The sequence below is a fragment of the Dermacentor albipictus genome, chromosome 8 (genome assembly GCF_038994185.2).
Source record: "Dermacentor albipictus isolate Rhodes 1998 colony chromosome 8, USDA_Dalb.pri_finalv2, whole genome shotgun sequence".
Lineage (NCBI taxonomy): Eukaryota > Metazoa > Arthropoda > Arachnida > Ixodida > Ixodidae > Dermacentor > Dermacentor albipictus.
Window position 1 is genome coordinate 73,415,831 of NC_091828.1, and position 12,503 is coordinate 73,428,333.

Here is a 12,503-nt window from a genome sequence, read left to right on the forward strand (position 1 = left end):
AACGTGATAGAATAAGTAAAATTCTGCGTAAGCCAAAGGCCATTTGCAAAACAACTTCACATCAACCTATAAGTGGTTGGTGTAACAGGTTACTTAAGAAACAAAATTGTAGTTCTATCAGATACAACAAACCAGCGATAAATCTGGCATAAAAGAAACGGATACGCGACACGTACACCAAAGTGCGTCGCAAATGCCGCAGACAACGCATGCAAAAAAAGAACGTATACGTGAAAATACGTTCCGCCAATAAGTCCTGCAAGCGTTAACAAAACGAGAACAAAATAAATAAAAGGCGATTTCAAATGTCTGTCCCATTGCGTAATCACTGAAATCCGAGCCGGAAGTGAGTCCGGACTGCCCCATGAGTACACGCAACGAGCCGCATTCTGGGTCGGACGTCCCAATAACAGTTCAATATGATACCAAGGAGCGTCAAACAAAATATCATGTTCCACTCGGCAGCACAGGTGGCGAAAGCGTGGTGCATTGGCCAGTCGGCGTGGCGACCTGAAAGGAAAAAGAAATGCACGCTGTTTTGTACGCTTGCCGATATACATCATTGACAGATGTAACACCACAACAGCCATCTGAATTCAATATACTCATGCGAGGCTGTATAAAAAGGTCGAACTTAAAATATAGGTTCTTGCAGTAGCCGCACCTTTGTTTTCCCAGGTTCTCAGAAAACGATACGGTGCGCGGATACAGTTCACAAAGTTGCTAGGTTGTTTTCCTTCGCTTATAAATTATACTTAAAGGTTCCCTGTTGTTCCTATATATAAGTGTTACCTTCACCTACGGCTATGTCCGAACGCGTGCTAAACTGGCTTTCTAGCTCTTTTCGCAGTAATTGGGTTATCCTTACTTTCATATATTCCTTTGCTTAGGCATTATTTGGGTGCTTATTCGGGTCGCGTTACAAGGTGACTCATCCATGTTTATAGCTAACACAGAAGTTCCTACGGTGTGCCTGCTTGACTGAGTAGTGATGCGAGCCCTTCTTTAAGGAAAACTAGTGCAAAAGCTCACACATCGTCCTCTTCAGCCGCAACCGCAGCCTCCTCCTTTACTCTTTAGTTTCACAGCGAAGTTGCATATGGCTAGGTTTCAGTATTTGCTGCGTGCATAGAAGATGTTCGCGTAGACCAAGAAATCGATATAGCTAAGTCCAGCACTCCGACGCGCCCGGCGTCTAGCAACGCTCGCCCGCACACCGATAACATCGGACTATACAAGGGCGCGTTTGTAGTCCGACGTTGTGTGCGAGCCTATTTACTGTGACCTCAACATCGCCTGACGAGTTTATCAGCCGTTGGGTTCCGGCCATGCCATCGGTAGGATGCGTATTTTGCGCACCGAGGAACGCTAGCGTACCCTACAAGAGCGACGCTGGAATGCAATGGGCGCTACAAGAGCGATGCTGGAATGCGATGGGCGCTACAAGAGCGACGCTGGAACGCAATGGGTGCTACAAGAGCAACGCTGGAATGGGCGCGAAGATAGCCGGTAGCCTGAACGGTAGCGCAGCCGCCTTCCGTCCGACCACAGCGTGCCCGTGAGGATCGCCTTTGCGAACACAAAGAGGAACCGGCTCCGGCGGGGGCGGAAAGGAGACCGCCGACGACAAGCGGGCCGCCAATTGCCAAGCGTATGCGCGACACCTGTCGGTACCCCGAATACCGCGAGGAGGCTGCGTTCGCCATTCAATCCTACAAACATGTCAGTGCACCAACCACAGGCCATCGGTCACGTAAAGAGTTTACGTTTGCTAAAAATATTTCCGGCATCGTCGTTCAGCCCAGGACCGTCTACCATAATGACCATAGAGCGATGATCACTATGGTAACAAAATATGATAAAGGATGGTAGAATCACGAAGCCACGTGTATGTGTCTTTATTCAATCGATACAGTATTCACCATATATTAAATCAATATATCCATCACTATACACAGCTTCGTTGGTCGTTAGGGTAAAGGGATCATAGGTTAGTGAGTACAAGGATTCACCTGAATTTGAAGAGAGAGAGAGAGAGTAAAATTGGTCCAGAAGAAACAGGCCCACCTAGATGCAGTAAGGGTAAAAGCAGACCCATTCAGATTGGCACTTGCAAAGAAATATGCAGCCTGAGAACCGAGAGATGAAGATGATATAGAGGCATTGAATGAAACCGTAACTAATCTGGCTTCACAAGCAGCAATTGAAGTAGGAGGTAAGGCACCAAGGCGACCAGTAGGTAAGCTCTCCCAAGTAACAAACGATGTAATAAAGAAAAGACAATGAATGAAAGTGTCCAACTCAAGAGATCAGACAGAATTCGCGGAAATGTCAAAACTAATCAACAAGCAGAAAATAAGAGATGTTCGAAATTATAACGTGCACATGAGAAAGACTGCGGAAGCCGTAAAAATGACACAGACTGAAAAAATAACATGGAAACTAGGCATCGGACGAACCAAGAACTATACACAGAAATTATTGCAGGGTGATATCGTCAGCCATCTCGAAGATATTGTAAATGACGCGGAAGAATTCTATGCTGACCTTTACAGTACCCAAAGCAGCCACGACACCTCCATTTGTAGTATTAATGAACAGATTACAGAGGCTCCTTCTATAACCAGTGGTGAAGTTAGAAGGGCCTTGTAACATTTAAAACGGGGAAAAGCTGCAGGAGAAGATGGACTACCAATCGATTTACTTAAATGTGGTCGAGGCATAATGCTTGACAAATTAGCGGCCCTTTGCACGAACTGTCTATCGACTTCAAGGGTCCCAAATAACTGAAAGAATGCCAACATTATACTAATCCGCAAAAATGGAGACGGCACACACATACTATTGCATGAGTGACACACCTCGCTAAAGCGGCGGTATTGAAGCGGGTTCATTGAAAGCGGCACATACCCATTGCGCATGGTATGGTATGAAGAACTTTATTTAGGTCCTAAGGGATCAGTCTGGGACTGATGCGGGCCGCTCCCACCTCAGTGCGCATGCTTCGGCCTGCTATCCTTGGCGAACTCTTGCGACGTGGCCACCATTCCGCTGAGCGTTGCAGAAATTTAGGGCATCACTTTTGTCATTGTCGAGCGGCACGTTCCTAGCGGCACAAGCCTACTTCTTCAAGTAGGCATTAAATATCTTCACTGAAGAGTGGCACACGCTTACTGGGACATACCTGGTGACACAAGTTGGCATCAAAGTGGCCCACTGAATATCTGCGCAGACCGAGTGGCCCATACCCGGCGATCCAATTAGGCGTCAACAGGCCTTTTCGAGCTGCGTCTACAGTGACGGACGGCCATGTCGGCGTGAAAAAGTTTCGCTGTAGAGCCTACACTTCCGCTGCAGAACTGCAGTCAATTTCTTTCATAAAATTAGGGAGTACAAGTAATTTACCCTACGTTGGCCTTGATGTCTGTGTTGGCTTATGATATGACTGTATGTATGTATGTGTATGTATGTATGTATGTATGTATGTATATATATATATATATATATATATATATATATATATATATATATATATATATATGTATATATATATATATATATATATATATATAGTCATGTCATGGGAAGCCAACAAACACGGACACCAAGGACAACTTAGCAAAAATTATTTGTGCTTATTAAATGAATGAAAGGAAAGTGGATGAAAAAACAACCCGCCGCAGGAGAGGGATGAGCCCACAACCTTTGTATTTCACGTGCGATGCTCTACCAATAGAGCTACCGGGGCGCCGTTACCACATCCACTTTCTTGGGTATTTATGTTTCCTAGTTTTTCATCCACTTTCATTTCCATTTTTTATCGCTTCTTTATTCTCATTTAACAAGCACTTCCCTTATGCTATGCTTGGTGTCAGTGTTTGTTGGCTTCTTATGATATGACTAATAAATATCGTGCCCCTCGGGTAATCCTCTCTCTTCTCGTTTATATATATATATATATATATATATATATATATATATATATATATATATATATATATATATATATATATATATATATATATATATATATATATATAACCGAGAAGAGAGAGCGATAGTAATGTTTCTCTGCTCTTAAGCTTCACAGCGTCTTCGACGACAGCACCCTCGACACGTGACGTTGTATGGACGTATCGAAGGCTACCTTGCACACGGAAAAGCAATGCCGCATTGTTTCATTCTATGCAGCACGTCTTAGTGCACAGGCTAAAACTATTTGGCCTATTCAATATGGAGCATCATCATCATCATCATCATCATCATCATCATCATCAGCCTGGTTACATCCACTGCAGGGCAAAGGCCTCTCCCATACTTCTCCAACAACCCCGGTGATGTACTAATTGTGGCCATGCCGTCCCTGCAAACTTCTTAATCTCATCCGCCCACCTAACTTTCTGCCGCCCCCTGCTACGCTTCCCTTCCCTTGGAATCCAGTCCGTAACCCTTAATGACCATCGGTTATCCTCCCTCCTGATTACATGTCCTGCCCATGCCCATTTCTCTTCCTAGATTGCAGCTAAGATGTCATTAACTCGCGTTTGTTCCCTCACCCAATCTGCTCTTTTTTTATCTCTTAACGTTACACCTATCATTATTTTTTCCATAGCTCGTTGCGTCGTCTGCAATTTGAGTAGAACCCTTTTCGTAAGCCTCCAGTTTTCTGCCCCGTAGGTGAGTACTGGTAAGACACAGCTATTACACACTTTTCTCTTGAGGGATAATGGCAGCCTGCTATTCATGATCTGAGAATGCCTGCCAAACGCACCCCAGCCCATTCTTATCCTTCTGATTATTTCCCTCTCATGATCCGGATCCGCCGTCACTACCTACCCTAAGTAGATGTATTCTCTTACCACTTCCAGCGCCTCGCTACCTATTGTAAATTGCTGTTCTCTTCCGAGACTGTTAAACATTATTTTAGTTTTCTCCAGATTAATTTTTAGACCCACTCTTCTGCTTTGCCTCTCCAGGTCAGTGAGCATGCATTGCAATTGGTCCCCTGAGTTACTAAGCAAGGCAATATCATCAGCGAATCGCAAGTTACTAAGGTGACGTGATGTGGTATGCTCCATTAATATGGAGCATGTCACATTAACTCTGGCTCGTAAAAAACTGGTTTTCGCGTTTCTTTAATGCACGGTGTGATGTATGCAGAGCTGAAAACCGCATGTGTGGTCTCCTAAATTATTCACTTCGTAGTTCTGACATTCGTGTAACAGTTGAAATGACAAGGCATGTATCAGCAATCGTAACACAATCCTGGCGATCACAAATACATTCAAACCATAGGAAGAATTCACAAACCTTTTATACGCCTTCTTTTGGTTTTCGTCTGGATTACCACTTCCCTCGCCAGCATTGATCGGAGAATACTCGTTCTCGCAAGCCATTCGAGTCTAAATAGGGATTGGCGAAGACAGGTTCAGCTGGGCTAGTAACAGCACTATTCACGCATCAAAATATTAGCAGTCGAAGTTAGCGACCACTCGCTCTTGGTATTTCATGCTTCGTTCAGTGCATCTTCAATTCTTGGAAGTTTTCCATAACAGAAGAATAGCAGGTTTGGTGAAGCATTTATGCGTCGATGGCGATCTACCTACCTTACTTTGGAAGGGCGTCCAAGCACTTTTTGGGTTCCAGGGTGCCGATGTTAGGGTCTCGGAAGACATCCGTCATTTTTCTCATAAAGTTTACTCGAGCAAAGTTCCCGATTTTGTTGATGGTCGAATTACACAAGAGAACGGTGCTCACGCCTTGGTCGTAGTTGACGTCATAGGCAGCGAGGCCGAATTTCCCAAGGTTATTCTTTCTAACGATGAACAAGCCGGCACAATACTGAAGGAGAGAGCAAAACCGAACGTTAATGGCAATAATATTAAAACGTGCTATGGAACCCATCAGAACCGGAATATTTTAGAGTGATGCGTGTATGTCGTTTCATGGACGCGTTTTGCATTTGATAAAATACTTCGCAATACTTATCTAAGAAAATGAGAATGAATTCATCCAGGAGTTTTCATTTAAATTACATTATGCTCAAATTAGCAATGTATTTTCATATTCCTGAGCTACTTGCATTTGTATTATGTCTTTATTATGGAAAAAACTGCATTTTTAAAACAGTGTCTAGTAAATAGCAATGCCTTTTTTGTGAAATTCATAAACCTTTCTACAGACATAGGTACAACAACTAAATTCAAGTGTTATCGAAGTAATTAGGCAAACGTTGGTAAATACAGTGTTCATATTAGTTTGGGAGTCCTCCTACGTTGCAACTGCGACGGAGTCCTTGCTCAAGAATTGTCTGCTTAGTGAGAACGCTGACTCAAGTATTACATTTACGATGCAGAACCTAAGTTTGCCGGCAAGCCAAAGAAAGGTGAGCTTACTTGTAACAAGTTCCTGGCAACATAATTTGCGGGCTGACAATTTAGATGGGAAGAACCTAGACACAATCAACTAACGCCATTGGTCAAGTGCTAATTACTATGCATAACATCCTCTAAGACATGCGACTGCACGGTAAACACTCTATGATAGTACTTATTTGATAAGCGCAAGAGCTGCCTATATTATGATCAATCATTAGCTGGTACACTCATATATTGACATTTATGTAGCAGGAACGAAAGGAAGTGGTCGAGGATTCAAAAATTATTCAAACTAGAACGCGAATTATGTTTCGTCATCGCTTTTATTGTGTTCCAGAGAAAGATGTGGATGGAACCGGGGCGGAATTCAATAAGCTGCGCTGTTTGCACGCAATTTCTTAGCCAAAAAAGGTTCTTACGCTAAGATAAAGGTCCAACCGAAGTGGCAGCGCATTCAACCTACGGTGCCGTATGAGAGTAAGAAGGGAGCAAAAATCAAATTAAACGACAAGAAATGATCCGAATGGAGTCAGCTGATACCATGACCTCACATCATGCATCTGCAGTTGAGGTGTTATCTTAACGGCATATAATTACACTGTCTGATTTGACAGCTTCCCATTTCCGGGCGTCTGCACCAGCCCAGAGACGTGAAACCAGGCTGGCTCATTCACCACACCGCCAGGAAAACAATGGCAGTGGAAGTGTGACGCATTCTTCTCTCATTTCCGCGGGACTGATGCACACATGTTCATCATGGACACATAGTGGACACATAAAAATACCCGAAGATGGTGCAATTGCCAGCTCTGTTGGCCAGGCTTAAGACGCTTTTAGCATTATCATTATCACACCACCACCACCAAATTACGAAGTGACTAAATGTGTTTACTTCGATCCTAATCATGGAAAGGGAAAGAAAGAAAGCTGCATAATATATAGTTCACACGGCTTCAAGTGAAGAGCACGCGCACCTGGATGTCCATCGGCATCGTATGTGATCGCGTTACACATGGTGCGGGTGCGCGTCTCATACTAGATCGATCCCCCTAAAGGGCTGGTTGACGATGTCATCGAGCGCCAATCGGTGAAGAAACGCGCGCTGCCTTCGCATAGGGTCCGGGAGGAGGACACGGACAGCTATGAAAGCAGCCCTAAAGAAAAAAAAAACACGAAGAAGCGGTGGCTACCGAGACTCCCAAATTATGACTGCAAGATTCAGTACGTGACATCATCACGTGCAAACTTCGCTGGCTATCACACTTTTGTATTGTATCAGCGTTCATTGCTCCTTCTTGACTTCTCCTTAGCTGGTAAAACACGATGATGCTTCGCGTCACGTCAAGAGCTTGTTTTGCAGGTTCAGGCGGCCGCATTCTGGCAGAGAGGACATGGACAAATGGCCGTACACGTAAACTTTGGGCGACCGGTAACAAATCACAAGTTGGTCACGTCAGGGCCGGGAGCCCCTAACCATGCTTTCTGACATATCCAAAGTGGCACCTCGTAGAAGTCCAGGCAAATCAGTCAACATCACCACAATTATCAGCTCCAAAGTTTACATAAATTTTCCAGCCTCATGAGAAGACACATTCAACTGCAGGTCAGTTGGTTGTTGTAATGTGCGTACGTGTTGGAGGTGCCCATCATTTTGGTAAAGTAGCCTATTCTTAAGTTAACTGCAGGACGAAGGCCTCTTCCAGCCATCTTTAAACACTTTTTACCTGCGCTGGCTGAATCAAAATTGTGCCTGCAAATTTCGTTATCGTGTTACGGCACTAAATTTTTAGCGTCCTCGACAGCGCTTACTCTTCCTTAGCACCCACCCTGTATTTCTTATTGGCCACGCATAATCTGCTCTACAAATTACATGGCCTGACCAGCTCCAATTTTTTTTTCCTTTTAATTTCAACTATCACTGCCCCCGTTTGCTCTCTGTACCACACCGCTCGCTTCCTGTCTCTTAAAATTATTCCAAACATTGTTCGCCCATACAGCACGCCTCACGTGATTTACGCAGTCGCAGATCACCTGTTGTGTCTACGATCGGCCCACTTTTCATGAAGACATCCACTGAATTCGAGTTGAAGTATGAAGGTGAAGATATGCACAGTGAGAACGTTGCGTCCAGTAAACACTGATGGATACAAAAACTTTCTAGCAGTAAATATAAAGTCGCGAACGTTTGCGAAACGAGTTCTTGTGTTTAATGCCACCATTACACTCTAAAAACTAGGGAGGGTATCGCAGAAATGAAGCGGCTGATTCATTCTTCAAAGCTTTGTTTTGCGCTCGCAAAATGTCGAGTGGAGTGAAATGGATTGTTCACTCTATCACCAAAGAGAGAGTGAAATGTGCTTTTCACTCTGCCCTTCAGAGAGGGAGCAGAATGCCCGTTCTATTCTTGCGGCAATAGAGAACAAAACGAAGCGTAATCTTCTGCTTCAACTGTAGAAGGCTGGCCCTGAACATGGCGATGTATCACTCACGGACGCAGAGCAAAGAGCACATCGTTTTGATTCTAAGAGAGCAGGCAGCTATAGTTCACAGGGACGCGTAGCGAGCGTTGTACTTTTTCACTCGGAGTTCTCCACCGCGCGCGGAACATTGCTGTTCCGCAATGTTGAGGACGCGGCAACAGCACAGCAGTCGCCTTGCGATTCTGCGTACAACACAGCTCGAATCTGTCCTCTATCAGTTGGGCTGTAAAGGCAGTGCCTCTGTCGGCGATGACATGTGATGGGGCACAATGTCTGAGGACTATGTGATCGATAAAGAACTGGGCAACTTCGTAGGCCGTGGCACGTTGTACAGCTTTCGTCTCGGCGCAGCGTGTTAGAAAGTCCGTGGCGACTATAATCCACTTGTTTCCGCTGGCTGACAAGGGAAAAGGTCCCAAAAGATCCATGCCGATTTTATGCAACGGCGCGCTAGGTGGTGCGATGGGTTGGAGCAACCCCCCGGGCTTCAAAGACGGCGATTTCCTGCGATGACACTCATGGCAGCTTTGCACGTAATGCTTAATCGTGGTAGAAAGTCTGGGCCAGTAGTACGTCTGGCGTACTCTTGCAAGAGTGCGTGAAAATTCCAAGTGTCCAGACATGGGCTCATCATGGCAGGCTAGGAGTTTGTCATCACGGAGGGCGTCAGGTACGACCAATAGATACACTTTGTCACTGGCACTCGAGTTTTTCTTGTAGAGGACACCATTTCGGAGGCAGAAGGTCGAGAGACTGTGAGAAATGTGTCGTGGGATTGTAGCATTCTTGCCTTCTAGGTGATCGATGAGAGGGTGTATTTCGGCGTCTTCGCGCTGCCGTATGGTCAAGTCAGATGCACTGAGGGCCCCAAGGAATGCACCGTCTTCGTCCATGACCTTATCGCAAGTTTTGACGGGAGCGCGCGACAACGTGCCCGCGTCTTCGTGTTTGCGGCCCGATTTGTAGACGATGGTAACATTGAACTCCTACAGACGGAGACTCCATCGAGCAAGCCGCCCGGACGGATCTCGTAAGTTGGCTAACCAACACAGGCAATGATGGTCGGACACCACCTTGAAAGGGCAACCGTAGAGATAAGGCCGAAATTTCATGATGGCCCACACAATCGCTAGACACTCTTTCTCGGAGGTGGAGTAGTTGGTTTAGGCGCGCGAAAGGGTGCGACTGGCGTAAGCGATCACTCGCTCGACACTTTCCTGGTGTTGAAAGAGTACAGCGCCAAGACCGATGTTGCTTGCATCGGTATGCACCTCGGTGTCAGCGTCCTCGTCAAAGTGAGCGAGGATGGGTGATTCCTGCAAGCGTTGCCGTAACTCGGTGAACGCTGCGTCCTGCTCATCCGTCCAAACGAAGGGTGTGTCTTCTCGCGTGAGGCGTATGAGTGGTTCGGCGATGCGCAAGACATTAGCGATGAAACGACGATAATACGCACACAGACCGAGAAAGCGGCGTTCTGCTTTCATGTCACCAGGAATCGGAAAAGCAGCAACAGCAGATGTTTTGTCTGGGTCAGGCTGGACGCCATCGGCGTTTACAACATGCCCGAGAAACTTCAGCTCTTCGTAACCGAAGTGACACTTTTCTGGCTTCCGTGTGAGATTAGCGGAGCGGAGCGCCTCGAGTACCGCCTCTGAACGCTTCCGATGGTCTTCGAAAGTCGCCGCAAACACGACGACGTCATCTAGGTATACTAAACAGCGGTGCCACTTCAGACCCGTCAAAACAGTGTCCATCATTCGCTGGAATGCGGCCAGTGCAGAACATAGGCCGAATGAAAGTACTTTAAATTCGTACAGTCCATCCGGGGTAACAAAGGCAGTTTTTTCGCGATTTCGCTCGTCAACTTCGGCTTGCCAATATCCGCTCTTCAGATGTATAGATGAAACATACCTGGTCCGCCGCAGTCGATCTAACGAATCATGGATCCACGGAAGTGGATAAACGTCTTTTTTTGTGACTTTATTCAACTTTCTATCCTCAACGCAGAGCCTAAGCGTTCCGTCTTTCTTTTTGACGAGGACCCCCGGCGACGACCAAGGGCTTTGGGATGGTCGTATGACGTCATCGTCAAGCATTTCTTTCACTTTTGCATAAATCACGTTGGGCTCTTTTGCCGATAGGCGATAAGGCAGTTTTCGTATGGGACGAGAATCGTCATACGTGATTATGCGGTGTCTCGTGATGGGCGTCTGGCGTACCTTAGAAGAAGATGCGAAGAACTCCTTGAACCGAAGGAGCAACTCGCGCAGCGCTTTCTGCTTTTTCTCCGAAAGGTGTGAATTGATGTCGATATTTCTGAGTGTGTGAGCTCGGTTCTCCTTCGTCATAGACGCAAAGCATTCAGCAACGTCTGCTATGGGCTCAGCGAAAGCGATAGTAGTAAGACGAAATAGGTGCCGATGTTCCAGGCTGAAATTCGTCACGAGGAGCGCCGAAAGTCCACCTCGAAGCATAAAGACTGTGGGCGGCACATACAGCATGAGTCAGCATAAGAGAGGAATTACCCTCTGCAACAGCTTCGTCGTCACGCAGATCGTCGCATACGACCATTATCAGAACACTTGCGCGTGGTGGTACAGTTACACTGTCGGCGTAAACCAGAAGCGCGTTACGTCGGCAATTGTCGTGGCTGCTTGCTGCTCTTTCTGTCGAAAAAGTCACTCTGCGCTCCCGCAGGTCTATAATGGCACCATACTCTCGCATAAAGTCGATGCCCAAGATGAGGTCCCGAGAACAATCGCGGAGTATAAGGCAGCTGCCTGGAAACGTGGACCCACGAATTTGTACTCTGACCGTGCACATGTCCAACGGTGTTACGATATGCCCGCCAGCAGTACGAATCCGCGTTCCAGGCCAAGGCGTGTTAGACTACGTGGGAAGGGCATGCTATTTACGCATGAAATTCCTTCCCATGGCACTCTTCAGTTTTTAGGTCTGTCTTTAGTTTTTGACAAAAACGACGTATGTTGCCAGTATAGCCCACGTGCCCAGAAGGAATCGCTAACGTATGATTCGGCACACTCAAAATTAGTTAAAAGTGGAATAGCCACTGCTTGCCTTGAATCTGCTCTCATGAAGTCGTGCCCTCACGCGATGCAGGCTAACTTTGATAAGCAATTGGCGAGGCTACACACAGCCCGCTACCCAAGCTCGGTTGTCGGGGCGCTGTCAAAAACATTGCTCCAGAAGGTGAAGGGAAAAAGGCATACGCCTAGGCCCGAGCAAAAACAAGGCAAACCCGCAGTGGTGCCATACGTCCACAAGCTTTCCCACACTTGAAGAAAGTCGCTAATAGGTTTGGTGGGCCAGTTGTTTTCTCGGCACCGCGCAAGTTGGCTGGACTGTGTCTGCGCATAGGCCGCGTTGACAAAAACTCAGGATGCAAGAAAAAGCACACTAGACAGTACACGAAATGTGCGACGGGCGTTATATACGAGATACCGCTGAAAGGTGGGACATCTTACGTTGGGCTATGAGAGAGATGTGTTAATGACAGCGCCCGGGAGCATGAATTGTCTGTAATAAACAAAGGTAATGCGCATTTACCTGAGCATTGCAAGGTTTGCCTGGAAGGCAGATGCCAGCCACTACTGCGTAAGATAATGATACTTGGCAGGAGTAGTGA

The 12,503-nt window shown here is 46.3% G+C and overlaps 1 protein-coding gene across 1 annotated transcript in view; it reads right to left on the reverse strand.

Moving 5' to 3' along the window:
* Positions 1-12,503, reverse strand: part of LOC135921660 (collagen alpha-1(III) chain-like) — a 67,592-nt gene continuing 55,089 nt past the window's right edge. The window contains exons 24-25 of the mRNA XM_065455953.2: positions 5,607-5,841; positions 1-510 (exon numbers count right to left, since the gene is read on the reverse strand). Of these exons, the coding sequence (XP_065312025.2) occupies positions 5,608-5,841 (234 nt within the window). The 3' untranslated portion in view covers positions 1-510; position 5,607. The remainder of the gene's footprint in view (positions 511-5,606; positions 5,842-12,503) is intronic.